Source organism: Oncorhynchus keta, chromosome 35, assembly GCF_023373465.1.
Source record: "Oncorhynchus keta strain PuntledgeMale-10-30-2019 chromosome 35, Oket_V2, whole genome shotgun sequence".
Taxonomy (NCBI): Eukaryota; Metazoa; Chordata; class Actinopteri; order Salmoniformes; family Salmonidae; genus Oncorhynchus; species Oncorhynchus keta.
The window spans coordinates 79,161,935-79,183,788 of NC_068455.1; the positions used below are offsets into that span (position 1 = coordinate 79,161,935).

Below are 21,854 nucleotides of genomic sequence, written 5' to 3' on the forward strand. Positions count from 1 at the left end.
TTAATCTCAACCTGTCCAGTATCTAACAGTCTCTGTGTAATCTCTACCTGTCCTTTATCTAACGGTCTCTGTGTAATCTCTCCAGACCTGTCCTTTATCTAACGGTCTCTGTGTAATCTCTACCTGTCCTGTATCTAACATTCTCTGTGTAATCTCCACCTGTCCTTTATGTAACGGGCTCTGTGTAATCTCTACCTGTCCAGTATCTAACGGTCTCTGTGTAATCTCTACCTATCCTTTATCTAACAGTCTCTGTGTAATCTCTACCTGTCCTTTATCTAACAGTCTCTGTGTAATCTCTACCTGTCCAGTATCTAACAGTCTAATCTCTCCCTGTCCAGTCTCTCTCTGTGTAATCTCTACCTGTCCTTTATCTAACGGTCTCTGTGTAATCTCTACCTGTCCAGTATCTAACAGTCTCTGTGTAATCTCTGTCCAGTATCTAACAGTCTCTACCTGTCCAGTATCTATCTCTGACCTGTCCAGTATCTAACAACCTGTCCAGTATCTAACAGTCTCTGTGTAATCTCTACCTGTCCAGTATCTAACGGTCTCTGTGTAATCTCTACCTGTCCAGTATCTAACAGTCTCTGTGTAATCTCTACCTGTCCAGTATCTAACGGTCTCTGTGTAATCTCTACCTGTCCAGTATCTAACAGTCTCTGTGTAATCTCTACCTGTCCAGTATCTAACATTCTCTGTGTAATCTCTACCTGTCCTTTATCTAGAATCTCTACCTGTCCTTTATCTAACGGTCTCTGTGTAATCTCTACCTGTCCAGTATCTAACAGTCTCTGTGTAATCTCTACCTGTCCTTTATCTAACAGTCTCTGTGTAATCTCTACCTGTCCAGATCTGTCTCTACCTGTATCTAACGGTCTCTGTGTAATCTCTACCTGTCCAGTATCTAACAGTCTCTGTGTAATCTCTACCTGTCCAGTATCTAACGGTCTCTGTGTAATCTCTACCTGTCCTTTATCTAACGGTCTCTGTGTAATCTCTACCTGTCCAGTATCTAACGGTCTCTGTGTAATCTCTACCTGTCCTTTATCTAACGGTCTCTGTGTAATCTCTACCTGTCCTGTATCTAACAATCTCTACCTGTCCTTTATCTAACAGTCTCTGTGTAATCTCTACCTGTCCAGTATCTAACAGTCTCTGTGTAATCTCTACCTGTCCTTTATCTAACGGTCTCTGTGTAATCTCTACCTGTCCAGTATCTAACAGTCTCTGTGTAATCTCTACCTGTCCAGTATCTAACGGTCTCTGTGTAATCTCTACCTGTCCTTTATCTAACGGTCTCTGTGTAATCTCTACCTGTCCTTTATCTAACGGTCTCTGTGTAATCTCTACCTGTCCTTTATCTAACAGTCTCTGTGTAATCTCTACCTGTCCAGTAAACGGTCTCTGTGTAATCTCTACCTGTCCAGTATCTAACAGTCTCTGTGTAATCTCTACCTGTCCAGTTCTCTGTGTAATCTCTACCTGTCCTTTATCTAACGGTCTCTGTGTAATCTCTACCTGTCCAGTATCTAACAGTCTCTGTGTAATCTCTACCTGTCCAGTATCTAACGGTCTCTGTGTAATCTCTACCTGTCCAGTATCTAACGGTGTCCAGTATCTAACATTTCTCTGTGTAATCTCTACCTGTCCAGTATCTAACAGTCTCTGTGTAATCTCTACCTGTCCAGTATCTAACAAAGTCTCTGTGTAATCTCTACCTGTCCAGTATTATCTAACAGTCTCTGTGTAATCTCTACCTGTCCAGTATCTAACGGTCTCTGTGTAATCTCTCCCTGTCCTTTATCTAACGGTCTCTGTGTAATCTCTACCTGTCCTTTATCTAACGGTCTCTGTGTAATCTCTACCTGTCCTGTATCTAACGGTCTCTGTGTAATCTCTACCTGTCCTTTATCTAACAGTCTCTGTGTAATCTCTACCTGTCCAGTATCTAACGGTCTCTGTGTAATCTCTACCTGTCCTTTATCTAACGGTCTCTGTGTAATCTCTACCTGTCCTTTATCTAACGGTCTCTGTGTAATCTCTACCTGTCCTGTATCTAACATTCTCTGTGTAATCTCTACCTGTCCTTTATCTAACATTCTCTGTGTAATCTCTACCTGTCCTTTATCTAACGGTCTCTGTGTAATCTCTACCTGTCCAGTATCTAACAGTCTCTGTGTAATCTCTACCTGTCCATCTAACAGTCTCTGTGTAATCTCTAATCTAACAGGTCTCTGTGTAATCTCTACCTGTCCAGTATCTAACGGTCTCTGTGTAATCTCTACCTGTCCTTTATCTAACGGTCTCTGTGTAATCTCTACCTGTCCTTTATCTAACAGTCTCTGTGTAATCTCTACCTGTCCAGTATCTAACGGTCTCTGTGTAATCTCTACCTGTCCTTTATCTAACGGTATCTGTGTAATCTCTACCTGTCCTTTATCTAACAGTCTCTGTGTAATCTCTACCTGTCCAGTATCTAACGGTCTCCTTTATCTAACGGTGTAATCTCTACCTGTCCAGTATCTAACGGTCTCTGTGTAATCTCTACCTGTCCAGTATCTAACGGTCTCTGTGTAATCTCTACCTGTCCAGTATCTAACGGTCTCTGTGTAATCTCTACAGACCTGTCCTTTATCTAACGGTCTCTGTGTAATCTCTACCTGTCCAGTATCTAACGGTCTCTGTGTAATCTCTACCTGTCCAGTATCTAACGGTCTCTGTGTAATCTCTACCTGTCCTTTATCTAACGGTCTCTGTGTAATCTCTACCTGTCCTTTATCTAACGGTCTCTGTATATTCTCTACCTGTCCAGTATCTAACAGTCTCTGTGTAATCTCAACAGACCTGTCCAGTATCTAACGGTCTCTGTGTAATCTCAACAGACCTGTCCAGTATCTAACGGTCTCTGTGTAATCTCTACCTGTCCAGTATCTAACGGTCTCTGTGTAATCTCTACCTGTCCAGTTTCTGACAGTCTCTGTGTAATCTCTACCTGTCCAGTATCTAACGGTCTCTGTGTAATCTCTACCTGTCCAGTATCTAACAGTCTCTGTGTAATCTCTACCTGTCCAGTATCTAACAGTCTCTGTGTAATCTCAACAGACCTGTCCAGTATCTAACGGTCTCTGTGTAATCTCTACCTGTCCTGTATCTAACAGTCTCTGTGTAATCTCTACCTGTCCAGTATCTAACAGTCTCTGTGTAATCTCTACAGACCTGTCCAGTATCTAACGGTCTCTGTGTAATCTCTACCTGTCCAGTATCTAACAGTCTCTGTGTACTAACAGACCTGGCCAGTATCTAACGGTCTCTGTGTAATCTCTACCTGTCCAGTATCTAACGGTCTCTGTGTAATCTCTACCTGTCCAGTGTCTAACAGTCTCTGTGTAACAGACCTGTCCAGTATCTAACAGTCTCTGTGTAATCTCTACCTGTCCAGTATCTAACGGTCTCTGTGTAATCTCTACAGACCTGTCCAGTATCTAACGGTCTCTGTGTAATCTCTACCTGTCCAGTATCTAACGGTCTCTGTGTAATCTCTACCTGTCCAGTATCTAACGGTCTCTGTCCAGACCTGTCCAGTATCTAACGGTCTCTGTGTAATCTCTACCTGTCCAGTATCTAACGGTCTCTGTGTAATCTCTACCTGTCCAGTATCTAACTCTCTGTGTACCTACCTGTCCAGTATCTAACAGTCTATGTGTAATCTCTACCTGTCCAGTATCTGACGGTCTATGTGTAATCTCTACAGACCTGTCCAGTATCTAACGGTCTCTGTGTAATCTCTACCTGTCCAGTATCTGACGGTCTCTGTGTAATCTCTACCTGTCCAGTATCTAACAGTCTCTGTGTAATCTCTACCTGTCCAGTATCTAACAGTCTCTGTGTAATCTCTACCTGTCCAGTATCTAACAGTCTCTGTGTAATCTCTACCTGTCCAGTATCTAACAGTCTCTGTGTAATCTCTACAGACCTGTCCAGTATCTAACGGTCTCTGTGTAATCTCTACCTGTCCTGTATCTAACAGTCTCTGTGTAATCTCTACCTGTCCAGTATCTAACAGTCTCTGTGTAATCTCTACAGACCTGTCCAGTATCTAACGGTCTCTGTGTAATCTCTACCTGTCCAGTATCTAACAGTCTCTGTGTAATCTCTACCTGTCCAGTATCTAACAGTCTCTGTGTAATCTCTACCTGTCCAGTATCTAACGGTCTCTGTGTAATCTCTACAGACCTGTCCAGTATCTAACAGTCTCTGTGTAATCTCTACCTGTCCAGTATCTAACGGTCTCTGTGTAATCTCTACCTGTCCAGTATCTAACGGTCTCTGTGTAATCTCTACAGACCTGTCCAGTATCTAACGGTCTCTGTGTAATCTCTACCTGTCCAGTATCTAACGGTCTCTGTGTAATCTCTACCTGTCCAGTATCTAACGGTCTCTGTGTAATCTCTACCTGTCCAGTATCTAACAGTCTCTGTGTAATCTCTACAGACCTGTCCAGTATCTAACAGTCTCTGTGTAATCTCTACCTGTCCAGTATCTAGTATCTAACAGTCTCTGTGTAATCTCTACCTGTCCAGTATCTAACGGTCTCTGTGTAATCTCTACCTGTCCAGTATCTAACAGTCTCTGTCTCTACAGACCTGTCCAGTGGCTAACAGTCTCTGTGTAATCTCAACAGACCTGTCCAGTATCTAACGGTCTCTGTGTAATCTCTACCTGTCCTGTATCTAACAGTCTCTGTGTAATCTCTACCTGTCCAGTATCTAACAGTCTCTGTGTAATCTCTACAGACCTGTCCAGTATCTAACGGTCTCTGTGTAATCTCTACCTGTCCAGTATCTAACAGTCTCTGTGTAATCTCTACATGTCCAGTATCTAACAGTCTCTGTGTAATCTCTACCTGTCCAGTATCTAACAGTCTCTGTGTAATCTCTACCTGTCCAGTATCTAACAGTCTTTGTGTCTCTGTCCAGTATCTATCATCTCTGTGTAATCCTACCTCTCCAGTATCTAACAGTCTCTGTGTAATCTCTACCTGTCCTTTATGTAACGGGCTCTGTGTAATCTCTACCTGTCCTTTATGTAACGGGCTCTGTGTAATCTCTACCTGTCCTGTATCTAACATTCTCTGTGTAATCTCTGTGTAATCTAACAGTCTCTGTGTAATCCTACCTGTCCTTTATCTAACATTCTCTGTGTAATCTCTACCTGTCCTTTATCTAACGGTCTCTGTGTAATCTACCTACCTGTATCTAACATTCTCTGTGTATCTAATGTAACGGGCTCTGTGTAATCTCTACCTGTCCTGTATCTAACATTCTCTGTGTAATCTCTACCTGTCCTTTATCTAACGGTCTCTGTGTAATCTCTAACTGTCCTTTATCTAACGGTCTCTGTGTAATCTCTACCTGTCCTTTATCTAACAGTCTCTGTGTAATCTCTACCTGTCCAGTATCTAACGGTCTCTGTGTAATCTATACCTGTCCTTATCTAACGGTCTCTGTGTAATCTCTACCTGTCCTTTATCTAACAGTCCTGTTATCTACCTGTCCAGTATCTAACGGTCTCTGTGTAATGTCCATTATCTACAGTCTCTGTCCTACCTGTCCTTTATCTAACGGTCTCTGTGTAATCTCTACCTGTCCTTTATGTAACGGGCTCTGTGTAATCTCTACCTGTCCTTTATCTAACGGTCTCTGTGTAATCTCTACCTGTCCAGTATCTAACAGTCTCTGTGTAATCTCAACCTGTCCAGTATCTAACGGTCTCTGTGTAATCTATACCTGTCCAGTATCTAACGGTCTCTGTGTAATCTCTACCTGTCCTTTATCTAACGGTCTCTGTGTAATCTCTACCTGTCCTTTATCTAACGGTCTCTGTGTAATCTCTCCAGACCTGTCCTTTATCTAACGGTCTCTGTGTAATCTCTACCTGTCCTTTATCTAACGGTCTCTGTGTAATCTCTACCTGTCCTTTATCTAACGGTCTCTGTATATTCTCTACCTGTCCAGTATCTAACAGTCTCTGTGTAATCTCAACAGACCTGTCCAGTATCTAACGGTCTCTGTGTAATCTCAACAGACCTGTCCAGTATCTAACGGTCTCTGTGTAATCTCTACCTGTCCAGTATCTAACGGTCTCTGTGTAATCTCTACCTGTCCAGTTTCTGACAGTCTCTGTGTAATCTCTACCTGTCCAGTATCTAACGGTCTCTGTGTAATCTCTACCTGTCCAGTATCTAACAGTCTCTGTGTAATCTCTACCTGTCCAGTATCTAACAGTCTCTGTGTAATCTCAACAGACCTGTCCAGTATCTAACGGTCTCTGTGTAATCTCTACCTGTCCTGTATCTAACAGTCTCTGTGTAATCTCTACCTGTCCAGTATCTAACAGTCTCTGTGTAATCTCTACAGACCTGTCCAGTATCTAACGGTCTCTGTGTAATCTCTACCTGTCCAGTATCTAACAGTCTCTGTGTAATCTCTACAGACCTGGCCAGTATCTAAAGGTCTCTGTGTAATCTCTACCTGTCCAGTATCTAACGGTCTCTGTGTAATCTCTACAGACCTGTCCAGTGTCTAACAGTCTCTGTGTAATCTCTACAGACCTGTCCAGTATCTAACGGTCTCTGTGTAATCTCTACCTGTCCAGTATCTAACGGTCTCTGTGTAATCTCTACAGACCTGTCCAGTATCTAACGGTCTCTGTGTAATCTCTACCTGTCCAGTATCTAACGGTCTCTGTGTAATCTCTACCTGTCCAGTATCTAACGGTCTCTGTGTAATCTCTACAGACCTGTCCAGTGGCTAACAGTCTCTGTGTAATCTCTGACCTGTCCAGTATCTAACGGTCTCTGTGTAATCTCTACCTGTCCTGTATCTAACAGTCTCTGTGTAATCTCTACCTGTCCAGTATCTAACAGTCTCTGTGTAATCTCTACAGACCTGTCCAGTATCTAACGTCTCTGTGTAATCTCTACCTGTCCAGTATCTAACGTATCTCTACAGACCTGTCCAGTCTAACAGTATCTGTGTAATCTCTACCTGTCCAGTATCTAACAGTCTCTGTGTAATCTCTACAGACCTGTCCAGTATCTAACAGTCTTTGTGTAATCTCTACCTGTCCAGTATCTATCAGTCTCTGTGTAATCTCTACCTCTCCAGTATCTAACAGTCTCTGTGTAATCTCTACCTGTCCAGTATCTGACGGTCTATGTGTAATCTCTACCTGTCCAGTACCTAACAGTCTCTGTGTAATCTCTACAGACCTGTCCAGTATCTAACAGTCTTTGTGTAATCTCTGCCTGTCCAGTATCTAACAGTCTCTGTGTAATCTCTACCTGTCCAGTATCTAACAGTCTCTGTGTAATCTCTACCTGTCCAGTATCTAACAGTCTCTGTGTAATCTCTACAGACCTGTCCAGTATCTAACAGTCTCTGTGTAATCTCTACCTGTCCAGTATCTAACAGTCTCTGTGTAATCTCTACCTGTCCAGTATCTAACAGTCTCTGTGTAATCTCTACCTGTCCAGTATCTAACGGTCTCTGTGTAATCTCTACCTGTACAGTATCTAACGGTCTCTGTGTAATCTCTACAGACCTGTCCAGTATCTGACGGTCTCTGTGTAATCTCTACATGTCCAGTATCTAACAGTCTCTGTGTAATCTCTACCTGTCCAGTATCTAACAGTCTCTGTGTAATCTCTACCTATCCAGTATCTGACGGTCTCTGTGTAATCTCTACATGTCCAGTATCTAACAGTCTCTGTGTAATCTCTACCTGTCCAGTATCTAATGGTCTCTGTGTAATCTCTACCTGTCCAGTATCTGACGGTCTATGTGTAATCTCTACCTGTCCAGTATCTAATGGTCGCTGTGTAATCTCTGCCTGTCCAGTATCTAACAGTCTCTGTGTAATCTCTACCTGTCCAGTATCTAACAGTCTATGTGTAATCTCTACAGACCTGTCCAGTATCTAACGGTCTCTGTGTAATCTCTACAGACCTGTCCAGTATCTAACAGTCTCTGTGTAATATCTACCTGTCCAGTATCTAATGGTCGCTGTGTAATCTCTGCCTGTCCAGTATCTAACAGTCTCTGTGTAATCTCTACCTGTCCAGTATCTAACAGTCTCTGTGTAATCTCTACAGACCTGTCCAGTATCTAACAGTCTCTGTGTAATCTCTACGTGTCCAGTATCTGACGGTCTCTGTGTAATCTCTACCTGTCCAGTATCTAACAGTCTCTGTGTAATCTCTACCTGTCCAGTATCTAACAGTCTCTGTGTAATCTCTACCTGTCCAGTATCTAACAGTCTCTGTGTAATCTCTACCTGTCCTTTATCTAACAGTCTCTGTTTAATCTCTACCTGTCCAGTATCTAACGGTCTCTGTGTAATCTCTACCTGTCCTTTATCTAACGGTATCTGTGTAATCTCTACCTGTCCAGTATCTAACGGTCTCTGTGTAATCTCAACCTGTCCAGTATCTAACGGTCTCTGTGCAATCTCTACCTGTCCAGTATCTAACGGTCTCTGTGTAATCTCTACCTGTCCTTTATCTAACAGTCTCTGTGTAATCTCTACCTGTCCTTTATCTAACAGTCTCTGTGTAATCTCTACCTGTCCAGTATCTAACGGTCTCTGTGTAATCTATACCTGTCCTTTATCTAACGGTCTCTGTGTAATCTCTCCCTGTCCTTTATCTAACAGTCTCTGTGTAATCTCTACCTGTCCAGTATCTAACGGTCTCTGTGTAATCTCAACAGACCTGTCCAGTATCTAACGGTCTCTGTGTAATCTCAACAGACCTGTCCAGTATCTAACGGTCTCTGTGTAATCTCTACCTGTCCAGTATCTAACGGTCTCTGTGTAATCTCTACCTGTCCAGTTTCTGACAGTCTCTGTGTAATCTCTACCTGTCCAGTATCTAACGGTCTCTGTGTAATCTCTACCTGTCCAGTATCTAACAGTCTCTGTGTAATCTCTACCTGTCCAGTATCTAACAGTCTCTGTGTAATCTCAACAGACCTGTCCAGTATCTAACGGTCTCTGTGTAATCTCTACCTGTCCTGTATCTGCCAGTCTCTGTGTAATCTCTACCTGTCCAGTATCTAACAGTCTCTGTGTAATCTCTACAGACCTGTCCAGTATCTAACGGTCTCTGTGTAATCTCTACCTGTCCAGTATCTAACAGTCTCTGTGTAATCTCTACAGACCTGGCCAGTATCTAACAGTCTCTGTGTAATCTCTACCTGTCCAGTATCTAACGGTCTCTGTGTAATCTCTACAGACCTGTCCAGTGTCTAACAGTCTCTGTGTAATCTCTACAGACCTGTCCAGTATCTAACGGTCTCTGTGTAATCTCTACCTGTCCAGTATCTAACGGTCTCTGTGTAATCTCTACAGACCTGTCCAGTATCTAACGGTCTCTGTGTAATCTCTACCTGTCCAGTATCTAACGGTCTCTGTGTAATCTCTACCTGTCCAGTATCTAACGGTCTCTGTGTAATCTCTACAGACCTGTCCAGTATCTAACAGTCTCTGTGTAATCTCTACATGTCCAGTATCTAACGGTCTCTGTGTAATCTCTACCTGTCCAGTATCTGACGGTCTCTGTGTAATCTCTACAGACCTGTCCAGTATCTAACGGTCTCTGTGTAATCTCTACCTGTCCAGTATCTAACGGTCTCTGTGTAATCTCTACCTGTACAGTATCTAACGGTCTCTGTGTAATCTCTACAGACCTGTCCAGTGGCTAACAGTCTCTGTGTAATCTCTACAGACCTGTCCAGTATCTAACGGTCTCTGTGTAATCTCTACCTGTCCTGTATCTAACAGTCTCTGTGTAATCTCTACCTGTCCAGTATCTAACAGTCTCTGTGTAATCTCTACAGACCTGTCCAGTATCTAACGATCTCTGTGTAATCTCTACCTGTCCAGTATCTAACGGTCTCCGTGTAATCTCTACAGACCTGTCCAGTGTCTAACAGTATCTGTGTAATCTCTACCTGTCCAGTATCTAACAGTCTCTGTGTAATCTCTACAGACCTGTCCAGTATCTAACAGTCTTTGTGTAATCTCTACCTGTCCAGTATCTATCAGTCTCTGTGTAATCTCTACCTCTCCAGTATCTAACAGTCTCTGTGTAATCTCTACCTGTCCTTTATGTAACGGGCTCTGTGTAATCTCTACCTGTCCTTTATGTAACGGGCTCTGTGTAATCTCTACCTGTCCTGTATCTAACATTCTCTGTGTAATCTCTACCTGTCCTTTATCTAACGGTCTCTGTGTAATCTCTACCTGTCCTTTATCTAACATTCTCTGTGTAATCTCTACCTGTCCTTTATGTAACGGGCTCTGTGTAATCTCTACCTGTCCTTTATCTAACGGTCTCTGTGTAATCTCTACCTGTCCTTTATCTAACGGTCTCTGTGTAATCTCTACCTGTCCTGTATCTAACATTCTCTGTGTAATCTCTACCTGTCCTTTATCTAACGGTCTCTGTGTAATCTCTACCTGTCCTTTATCTAACGGTCTCTGTGTAATCTCTACCTATCCTTTATCTAACAGTCTCTGTGTAATCTCTACCTGTCCAGTATCTAACGGTCTCTGTGTAATCTATACCTGTCCTTTATCTAACGGTCTCTGTGTAATCTCTACCTGTCCTTTATCTAACAGTCTCTGTGTAATCTCTACCTGTCCAGTATCTAACGGTCTCTGTGTAATCTCTACCTGTCCTTTATCTAACGGTATCTGTGTAATCTCTACCTGTCCTTTATCTAACAGTCTCTGTGTAATCTCTACCTGTCCAGTATCTAACGGTCTCTGTTTAATCTCAACCTGTCCAGTATCTAACAGTCTCTGTGTAATCTCTACCTGTCCTTTATCTAACGGTCTCTGTGTAATCTCTACCTGTCCTTTATGTAACGGGCTCTGTGTAATCTCTACCTGTCCTTTATCTAACAGTCTCTGTGTAATCTCTACCTGTCCAGTATCTAACGGTCTCTGTGTAATCTCAACCTGTCCAGTATCTAACGGTCTCTGTGTAATCTCTACCTGTCCAGTATCTAACGGTCTCTGTGTAATCTCTACCTGTCCTTTATCTAACAGTCTCTGTGTAATCTCTACCTGTCCTTTATCTAACAGTCTCTGTGTAATCTCTACCTGTCCAGTATCTAACGGTCTCTGTGTAATCTATACCTGTCCTTTATCTAACGGTCTCTGTGTAATCTCTACCTGTCCTTTATCTAACGGTCTCTGTGTAATCTCTACCTGTCCAGTATCTAACAGTCTCTGTGTAATCTCAACAGACCTGTCCAGTATCTAACGGTCTCTGTGTAATCTCAACAGACCTGTCCAGTATCTAACGGTCTCTGTGTAATCTCTACCTGTCCAGTATCTAACGGTCTCTGTGTAATCTCTACCTGTCCAGTTTCTGACAGTCTATGTGTAATCTCTACCTGTCCAGTATCTAACGGTCGCTGTGTAATCTCTGCCTGTCCAGTATCTAACAGTCTCTGTGTAATCTCTACCTGTCCAGTATCTAACAGTCTATGTGTAATCTCTACAGACCTGTCCAGTATCTAACGGTCTCTGTGTAATCTCTACAGACCTGTCCAGTATCTAACAGTCTCTGTGTAATCTCTACCTGTCCAGTATCTAACAGTCTCTGTGTAATCTCTACAGACCTGTCCAGTATCTAACGGTCTCTGTGTAATCTCTACCTGTCCAGTATCTAACAGTCTCTGTGTAATCTCTACAGACCTGGCCAGTATCTAAAGGTCTCTGTGTAATCTCTACCTGTCCAGTATCTAACGGTCTCTGTGTAATCTCTACAGACCTGTCCAGTGTCTAACAGTCTCTGTGTAATCTCTACAGACCTGTCCAGTATCTAACGGTCTCTGTGTAATCTCTACCTGTCCAGTATCTAACGGTCTCTGTGTAATCTCTACAGACCTGTCCAGTATCTAACGGTCTCTGTGTAATCTCTACCTGTCCAGTATCTAACGGTCTCTGTGTAATCTCTACCTGTCCAGTATCTAACGGTCTCTGTGTAATCTCTACAGACCTGTCCAGTGGCTAACAGTCTCTGTGTAATCTCTACAGACCTGTCCAGTATCTAACGGTCTCTGTGTAATCTCTACCTGTCCTGTATCTAACAGTCTCTGTGTAATCTCTACCTGTCCAGTATCTAACAGTCTCTGTGTAATCTCTACAGACCTGTCCAGTATCTAACGATCTCTGTGTAATCTCTACCTGTCCAGTATCTAACGGTCTCCGTGTAATCTCTACAGACCTGTCCAGTGTCTAACAGTATCTGTGTAATCTCTACCTGTCCAGTATCTAACAGTCTCTGTGTAATCTCTACAGACCTGTCCAGTATCTAACAGTCTTTGTGTAATCTCTACCTGTCCAGTATCTATCAGTCTCTGTGTAATCTCTACCTCTCCAGTATCTAACAGTCTCTGTGTAATCTCTACCTGTCCAGTATCTGACGGTCTATGTGTAATCTCTACCTGTCCAGTACCTAACAGTCTCTGTGTAATCTCTACAGACCTGTCCAGTATCTAACAGTCTTTGTGTAATCTCTGCCTGTCCAGTATCTAACAGTCTCTGTGTAATATCTACATGTCCAGTATCTAACAGTCTCTGTGTAATCTCTACCTGTCCAGTATCTAACAGTCTCTGTGTAATCTCTACCTGTCCAGTATCTGACGGGCGCTGTGTAATCACTGCCTGTCCAGTATCTAACAGTCTCTGTGTAATCTCTACCTGTCCAGTATCTAACAGTCTCTGTGTAATCTCTACCTGTCCAGTATCTAACAGTCTCTGTGTAATCTCTACCTGTCCAGTATCTAACGGTCTCTGTGTAATCTCTACAGACCTGTCCAGTATCTGACGGTCTCTGTGTAATCTCTACATGTCCAGTATCTAACAGTCTCTGTGTAATCTCTACCTGTCCAGTATCTAACAGTCTCTGTGTAATCTCTACCTGTCCAGTATCTGACGGTCTCTGTGTAATCTCTACATGTCCAGTATCTAACAGTCTCTGTGTAATCTCTACCTGTCCAGTATCTAACAGTCTCTGTGTAATCTCTACCTGTCCAGTATCTGACGGTCTCTGTGTAATCTCTACCTGTCCAGTATCTAACGGTCTCTGTGTAATCTCTACCTGTCCAGTATCTGACGGTCTCTGTGTAATCTCTACCTGTCCAGTATCTAACAGTCTATGTGTAATCTCTACAGACCTGTCCAGTATCTAACGGTCTGATGACCTGTCCAGTATCTAACAGTCTCTGTGTAATCTCTACCTGTCCAGTATCTAATGATCGCTGTGTAATCTCTGCCTGTCCAGTATCTAACAGTCTCTGTGTAATCTCTACCTGTCCAGTATCTAACAGTCTCTGTGTAATCTCTACCTGTCCAGTATCTAACGGTCTCTGTGTAATCTCTACCTGTCCAGTATCTAACGGTCTCTGTGTAATCTCTACCTGTACAGTATCTAACGGTCTCTGTAATCTCTACAGACCTGTCCAGTATCTGACGGTCTCTGTGTAATCTCTACATGTCCAGTATCTAACAGTCTCTGTGTAATCTCTACAGAAGAAGAGACCAGGTCGGTATGTAGGTCTATACTTGAAGTACCTTCTTCAGAGCCTCCATCTTCTGCATATCTCTGCGTCTGAGGCGTATCCAACGGCGACGGCGGTTGGTATGGTACATCTTCTCGGCTGGTACCCAGGCCTTGGGCCTCCGATCTGGGGGAATAGTCAGGCCGTACTCCCAACCTGGAGGAAGAACAAAAGAGACAAAAGAGACAAAGACGTTATTCATGCAAATCCTTACAGTCTCAGAGATGGAGTGTGATGGTCCAGTCTCAGAGATGGAGTGTGATGGTCCAGTCTCATAGATGGAGTGTGATGGTCCAGTCTCATAGATGGAGTGTGATGGTCCAGTCTTAGAGATGGAGTGTGATGGTCCAGTCTCAGAGATGGAGTGTGATGGTCCAGTCTCAGAGATGGAGTGTGATGGTCCAGTCTTATAGATGGAGTGTGATGGTCCAGTCTCAGAGATGGAGTGTGATGGTCCAGTCTTAGAGATGGAGTGTGATGGTCCAGTCTTATAGATGGAGTGTGATGGTCCAGTCTCAGAGATGGAGTGTGATGGTCCAGTCTCAGAGATGGAGTGTGATGGTCCAGTCTCAGAGATGGAGTGTGATGGTCCAGTCTCAGAGATGGAGTGTGATGGTCCAGTCTTAGAGATGGAGTGTGATGGTCCAGTCTTAGAGATGGAGTGTGATGGTCCAGTCTTATAGATGGAGTGTGATGGTCCAGTCTCAGAGATGGAGTGTGATGGTCCAGTCTTAGAGATGGAGTGTGATGGTCCAGTCTTAGAGATGGAGTGTGATGGTCCAGTCTCAGAGATGGAGTGTGATGGTCCAGTCTCAGAGATGGAGTGTGATGGTCCAGTCTCAGAGATGGAGTGTGATGGTCCAGTCTCAGAGATGGAGTGTGATGGTCCAGTCTCAGAGATGGAGTGTGATGGTCCAGTCTCAGAGATGGAGTGTGATGGGTCAGTCTCAGAGATGGAGTGTGATGGTCCAGTCTCAGAGATGGAGTGTGATGGTCCAGTCTCATAGATGGAGTGTGATGGTCCAGTCTCAGAGATGGAGTGTGATGGTCCAGTCTCAGAGATGGAGTGTGATGGTCCAGTCTCAGAGATGGAGTGTGATGGTCCAGTCTCAGAGATGGAGTGTGATGGTCTAAGTCTCAGAGATGGAGTGTGAGGGTCCAGTCTCAGAGATGGAGTGTGATGGTCCAGTCTCAGAGATGGAGTGTGAGGGTCCAGTCTCAGAGATGGAGTGTGATGGTCCAGTCTCAGAGATGGAGTGTGATGGTCCAGTCTCAGAGATGGAGTGTGATGGTCCAGTCTCAGAGATGGAGTGTGATGGTCCAGTCTCAGAGATGGAGTGTGATGGTCCAGTCTCAGAGATGGAGTGTGATGGTCCAGTCTCAGAGATGGAGTGTGATGGTCCAGTCTCAGAGATGGAGTGTGATGGTCCAGTCTCAGAGATGGAGTGTGATGGTCCAGTCTCAGAGATGGAGTGTGATGGTCCAGTCTCAGATGGAGTGTGATGGTCCAGTCTCAGAGATGGAGTGTGATGGTCCAGTCTCAGAGATGGAGTGTGAGGGTCCAGTCTCAGAGATGGAGTGTGATGGTCTAAGTCTCAGAGATGGAGTGTGAGGGTCCAGTCTCAGAGATGGAGTGTGATGGTCCAGTCTTATAGATGGAGTGTGAGGGTCCAGTCTCAGAGATGGAGTGTGATGGTCCAGTCTCAGAGATGGAGTGTGATGGTCCAGTCTCAGAGATGGAGTGTGATGGTCCAGTCTCAGAGATGGAGTGTGATGGTCCAGTCTCAGAGATGGAGTGTGATGGTCCAGTCTCAGAGATGGAGTGTGATGGTCCAGTCTCAGAGATGGAGTGTGATGGTCCAGTCTCAGAGATGGAGTGTGATGGTCCAGTCTCAGAGATGGAGTGTGATGGTCCAGTCTTATAGATGGAGTGTGATGGTCCAGTCTCAGAGATGGAGTGTGATGGTCCAGTCTTATGGTCCAGATGGAGTGTGATGGTCCAGTCTCAGAGATGGAGTGTGATGGTCCAGTCTTAGAGATGGGTCCAGTCTCAGAGATGGATGGTCCAGTCTCAGAGATGGAGTGTGATGGTCCAGTCTCAGAGATGGAGTGTGATGGTCCAGTCTCAGAGATGGAGTGTGATGGTCCCAGTCTCAGAGATGGAGTGTGATGGTCCAGTCTTAGAGATGGAGTGTGATGGTCCAGTCTCAGAGATGGAGTGTGATGGTCCAGTCTTATAGATGGAGTGTGATGGTCCAGTCTCAGAGATGGAGTGTGATGGTCCAGTCTTATAGATGGAGTGTGATGGTCCAGTCTCAGAGATGGAGTGTGATGGTCCAGTCTTATAGATGGAGTGTGATGGTCCAGTCTCAGAGATGGAGTGTGATGGTCCAGTCTCAGAGATGGAGTGTGATGGTCCAGTCTCAGAGATGGAGTGTGATGGTCCAGTCTCAGAGATGGAGTGTGATGGTCCAGTCTCAGAGATGGAGTGTGATGGTCCAGTCTCAGAGATGGAGTGTGATGGTCCAGTCTTATAGATGGAGTGTGATGGTCCAGTCTCAGAGATGGAGTGTGATGGTCCAGTCTCAGAGATGGAGTGTGATGGTCCAGTCTCAGAGATGGAGTGTGATGGTCCAGTCTTAGAGATGGAGTGTGATGGTCCAGTCTCAGAGATGGAGTGTGATGGTCCAGTCTCAGAGATGGAGTGTGATGGTCCAGTCTCAGAGATGGAGTGTGATGGTCCAGTCTCAGAGATGGAGTGTGATGGTCCAGTCTCAGAGATGGAGTGTGATGGTCCAGTCTCAGAGATGGAGTCCAGTCTCAGAGATGATGGTCCAGTCTCAGAGATGGAGTGTGATGGTCCAGTCTCAGAGATGGAGTGTGATGGTCCAGTCTCAGAGATGGAGTGTGATGGTCCAGTCTTATAGATGGAGTGTGATGGTCCAGTCTCAGAGATGGAGTGTGATGGTCCAGTCTCAGAGATGGAGTGTGATGGTCCAGTCTCAGAGATGGAGTGTGATGGTCCAGTCTCAGAGATGGAGTGTGATGGTCCAGTCTCAGAGATGGAGTGTGATGGTCCAGTCTCAGAGATGGAGTGTGATGGTCCAGTCTTATAGATGGAGTGTGATGGTCCAGTCTCAGAGATGGAGTGTGATGGTCCAGTCTCAGAGATGGAGTGTGATGGTCCAGTCTTATAGATGGAGTGTGATGGTCCAGTCTCAGAGATGGAGTGTGATGGTCCAGTCTTATAGATGGAGTGTGATGGTCCAGTCTCAGAGATGGAGTGTGATGGTCCAGTCTTAGAGATGGAGTGTGATGGTCCAGTCTCAGAGATGGAGGTGATGGTCCAGTCTTATAGATGGAGTCTTATAGTGATGGTCCAGTCTCAGAGATGGAGTGTGATGGTCCAGTCTCAGAGATGGAGTGTGATGGTCCAGTCTCAGAGATGGAGTGTGATGGTCCAGTCTCAGAGATGGAGTGTGATGGTCCAGTCTTATAGATGGAGTGTGATGGTCCAGTCTCAGAGATGGAGTGTGATGGTCCAGTCTTAGAGATGGAGTGTGATGGTCCAGTCTCAGAGATGGAGTGTGATGGTCCAGTCTTATAGATGGAGTGTGATGGTCCAGTCTCAGAGATGGAGTGTGATGGTCCAGTCTCAGAGATGGAGTGTGATGGTCCAGTCTCAGAGATGGAGTGTGATGGTCCAGTCTCAGAGATGGAGTGTGATGGTCCAGTCTCAGAGATGGAGTGTGATGGTCCAGTCTCAGAGATGGAGTGTGATGGTCCAGTCTCAGAGATGGAGTGTGATGGTCCAGTCTTATAGATGGAGTGTGATGGTCCAGTCTCAGAGATGGAGTGTGATGGTCCAGTCTTATAGATGGAGTGTGATGGTCCAGTCTCAGAGATGGAGTGTGATGGTCCAGTCTCAGAGATGGAGTGTGATGGTCCAGTCTCAGAGATGGAGTGTGATGGTCCAGTCTCAGAGATGGAGTGTGATGGTCCAGTCTCAGAGATGGAGTGGAGTGTGATGGTCCAGTCTCAGAGATGGAGTGTGATGGTCCAGTCTTATAGATGGAGTGTGATGGTCCAGTCTCAGTCTCAGAGATGGAGTGTGATGGTCCAGTCTCAGAGATGGAGTGTGATGGTCCAGTCTCAGAGATGGAGTGTGATGGTCCAGTCTTATAGATGGAGTGTGATGGTCCAGTCTCAGAGATGGAGTGTGATGGTCCAGTCTCAGAGATGGAGTGTGATGGTCCAGTCTCAGAGATGGAGTGTGATGGTCCAGTCTCAGAGATGGAGTGTGATGGTCAGTCTCAGAGATGGAGTGTGATGGTCCAGTCTCAGAGATGGAGTGTGATGGTCCAGTCTCAGAGATGGAGTGTGATGGTCCAGTCTCAGAGATGGAGTGTGATGGTCCAGTCTCAGAGATGGAGTGTGATGGTCCAGTCTTATAGATGGAGTGTGATGGTCCAGTCTCAGAGATGGAGTGTGATGGTCCAGTCTCAGAGATGGAGTGTGATGGTCCAGTCTCAGAGATGGAGTGTGATGGTCCAGTCTCAGAGATGGAGTGTGATGGTCCAGTCTCAGAGATGGAGTGTGATGGTCCAGTCTCAGAGATGGAGTGTGATGGTCCAGTCTTATAGATGGAGTGTGATGGTCCAGTCTCAGAGATGGAGTGTGATGGTCCAGTCTCAGAGATGGAGTGTGATGGTGCAGTCTTATAGATGGAGTGTGATGGTCCAGTCTCAGAGATGGAGTGTGATGGTCCAGTCTTATAGATGGAGTGTGATGGTCCAGTCTCAGAGATGGAGTGTGATGGTCCAGTCTTAGAGATGGAGTGTGATGGTCCAGTCTCAGAGATGGAGTGTGATGGTCCAGTCTTATAGATGGAGTGTGATGGTCCAGTCTCAGAGATGGAGTGTGATGGTCCAGTCTCAGAGATGGTGTGATGGTCCAGTCTCAGAGATGGAGTGTGATGGTCCAGTCTCAGAGATGGAGTGTGATGGTCCAGTCTTATAGATGGAGTGTGATGGTCCAGTCTCAGAGATGGAGTGTGATGGTCCAGTCTTATAGATGGAGTGTGATGGTCCAGTCTCAGAGATGGAGTGTGATGGTCCAGTCTTATAGATGGAGTGTGATGGTCAGTCTCAGAGATGGAGTGTGATGGTCCAGTCTCAGAGATGGAGTGTGATGGTCCAGTCTCAGAGATGGAGTGTGATGGTACAGTCTCCAGAGATGGAGTGTGATGGTCCAGTCTCAGAGATGGAGTGTGATGGTCCAGTCTCAGAGATGGAGTGTGATGGTCCAGTCTCAGAGATGGAGTGTGATGGTCCAGTCTTATAGATGGAGTGTGATGGTCCAGTCTCAGAGATGGAGTGTGATGGTCCAGTCTTAGAGATGGAGTGTGATGGTCCAGTCTCAGAGATGGAGTGTGATGGTCCAGTCTTATAGAGTGTGATGGTCCAGTCTCAGAGATGGAGTGTGATGGTCCAGTCTCAGAGATGGAGTGTGATGGTCCAGTCTCAGAGATGGAGTGTGATGGTCCAGTCTCAGAGATGGAGTGTGATGGTCCAGTCTCAGAGATGGAGTGTGATGGTCCAGTCTCAGAGATGGAGTGTGATGGTCCAGTCTCAGAGATGGAGTGTGATGGTCCAGTCTCAGAGATGGAGTGTGATGGTCCAGTCTCAGAGATGGAGTGTGATGGTCCAGTCTCAGAGATGGGTGTGATGGTCCAGTCTCAGAGATGGAGTGTGATGGTCCAGTCTCAGAGATGGAGTGTGATGGTCCAGTCTCAGAGATGGAGTGTGATGGTCTAAGTCTCAGAGATGGAGTGTGAGGGTCCAGTCTCAGAGATGGAGTGTGATGGTCCAGTCTCAGAGATGGAGTGTGATGGTCCAGTCTCAGAGATGGAGTGTGATGGTCCAGTCTCAGAGATGGAGTGTGATGGTCCAGTCTCAGAGATGGAGTGTGATGGTCCAGTCTCAGAGATGGAGTGTGATGGTCCAGTCTTATAGATGGAGTGTGATGGTCCAGTCTCAGAGATGGAGTGTGATGGTCCAGTCTCAGAGATGGAGTGTGATGGTCCAGTCTTATAGAGTGTGATGGTCCAGTCTTATAGATGGAGTGTGATGGTCCAGTCTCAGAGATGGAGTGTGATGGTCCAGTCTCAGAGATGGAGTGTGATGGTCCAGTCTCAGAGATGGAGTGTGATGGTCCAGTCTCAGAGATGGAGTGTGATGGTCCAGTCTTAGAGATGGAGTGTGATGGTCAGTCTTATAGATGGAGTGTGATGGTCCAGTCTCAGAGATGGAGTGTGATGGTCCAGTCTCAGAGATGGAGTGTGATGGTCCAGTCTTATAGATGGAGTGTGATGGTCCAGTCTTATAGAGTGTGATGGTCCAGTCTTATAGATGGAGTGTGATGGTCCAGTCTCAGAGATGGAGTGTGATGGTCCAGTCTTATAGATGGAGTGTGATGTTCCAGTCTCAGAGATGGAGTGTGATGGTCCAGTCTCAGAGATGGAGTGTGATGGTCCAGTCTTATGGAGTGTGATGGTCCAGTCTTATAGATGGAGTGTGATGGTCCAGTCTTAGAGATGGAGTGTGATGGTCCAGTCTTATAGATGGAGTGTGATGTGAGGGTCCAGTCTCAGAGATGGAGTGTGATGGTCCAGTCTTATAGATGGAGTGTGATGGTCAAGTCTCAGAGATGGAGAGTGTGATTGTCCAGTCTTATAGATGGAGTGTGATGGTCCAGTCTTATAGATGGAGTGTGATTGTCCAGTCTCAGAGATGGAGTGTGATGGTCCAGTCTCAGAGATGGAGTGTGATGGTCCAGTCTCAGAGATGGAGAGTGATGGTCCAGTCTTATAGATGGGAGTGTGATGGTCCAACTTATAGATGGAGTGTGATGGTCCAGTCTTATGGAGTGTGATGGTCCAGTCTTATAGATGGAGTGTGATGGTCCAGTCTCAGAGATGGAGTGTGAGGGTCCAGTCTCAGAGATGGAGTGTGATGGTCCAGTCTTATAGATGGAGTGTGATGGTCCAGTCTTATAGATGGAGTGTGATGGTCCAGTCTCAGATGGTCCAGTCTCAGAGATGGAGTGTGATGGTCCAGTCTCAGAGATGGAGTGTGATGGTCCAGTCTCAGAGATGGAGTGTGATGGTCCAGTCTCAGAGATGGAGTGTGAGGGTCCAGTCTCAGAGATGGAGTGTGATGGTCCAGTCTCAGAGATGGAGTGTGATGGTCCAGTCTTATAGATGGAGTGTGATGGTCCAGTCTCAGAGATGGAGTGTGATGGTCCAGTCTTAGAGATGGAGTGTGATGGTCCAGTCTCAGAGATGGAGTGTGATGGTCCAGTCTCAGAGATGGAGTGTGATGGTCCAGTCTCAGAGATGGAGTGTGATGGTCAGTCTCAGAGATGGAGTGTGAGGGTCAGTCTCAGAGATGGAGTGTGATGGTCCAGTCTCAGAGATGGAGTGTGATGGTCAGTCTCAGAGATGGAGTGTGATGGTCCAGTCTCAGAGATGGAGTGTGATGGTCAGTCTCAGAGATGGAGTGTGATGGTCCAGTCTCAGAGATGGAGTGTGATGGTCCAGTCTTTATAGATGGAGGTGTGATGGTCCAGTCTCAGAGATGGAGTGTGATGGTCCAGTCTCAGAGATGGAGTGTGATGGTCCAGTCTCAGAGATGGAGTGTGATGGTCCAGTCTTATAGATGAGTGTGATGGTCCAGTCTCAGAGATGGAGTGTGATGGTCCAGTCTCAGAGATGGAGTGTGATGGTCCAGTCTCAGAGATGGAGTGTGATGGTCAGTCTCAGAGATGGAGTGTGATGGTCCCAGTCTTATGGAGTGTGATGGTCCAGTCTTAGAGATGGAGGTGATGGTCAGTCTTATAGATGGAGTGTGATGGTCCAGTCTCAGAGATGGGTGTGATGGTCAGTCTCAGAGATGGAGTGTGATGGTCAGTCTTATAGATGGAGTGTGATGGTCCAGTCTTATAGATCGAGTGTGATGGTCCAGTCTTATAGATGGAGTGTGATGGTCAGTCTCAGAGATGGAGTGTGATGGTCCAGTCTTATAGATGGAGTGTGATGTTCCAGTCTCAGAGATGGAGTGTGATGGTCCAGTCTCAGAGATGGAGTGTGATGGTCAGTCTTATGGGAGTGTGATGGTCCAGTCTTATAGATGGAGTGTGATGGTCCAGTCTTAGAGA

General features: G+C 45.5%; 1 protein-coding gene across 5 annotated transcripts in view; it reads right to left on the reverse strand.

Annotated features, from left to right (window-relative positions):
* Nucleotides 1-21,854, reverse strand: part of dysf (dysferlin, limb girdle muscular dystrophy 2B (autosomal recessive)) — a 352,696-nt gene that overhangs the window by 197,917 nt on the left and 132,925 nt on the right. For all 5 annotated transcript variants that reach the window (XM_052497966.1, XM_052497965.1, XM_052497963.1 and 2 more), the window contains one exon: nucleotides 13,651-13,793. In XM_052497966.1, coding sequence (XP_052353926.1) covers nucleotides 13,651-13,793 — 143 coding nt within the window. The remainder of the gene's footprint in view (nucleotides 1-13,650; nucleotides 13,794-21,854) is intronic.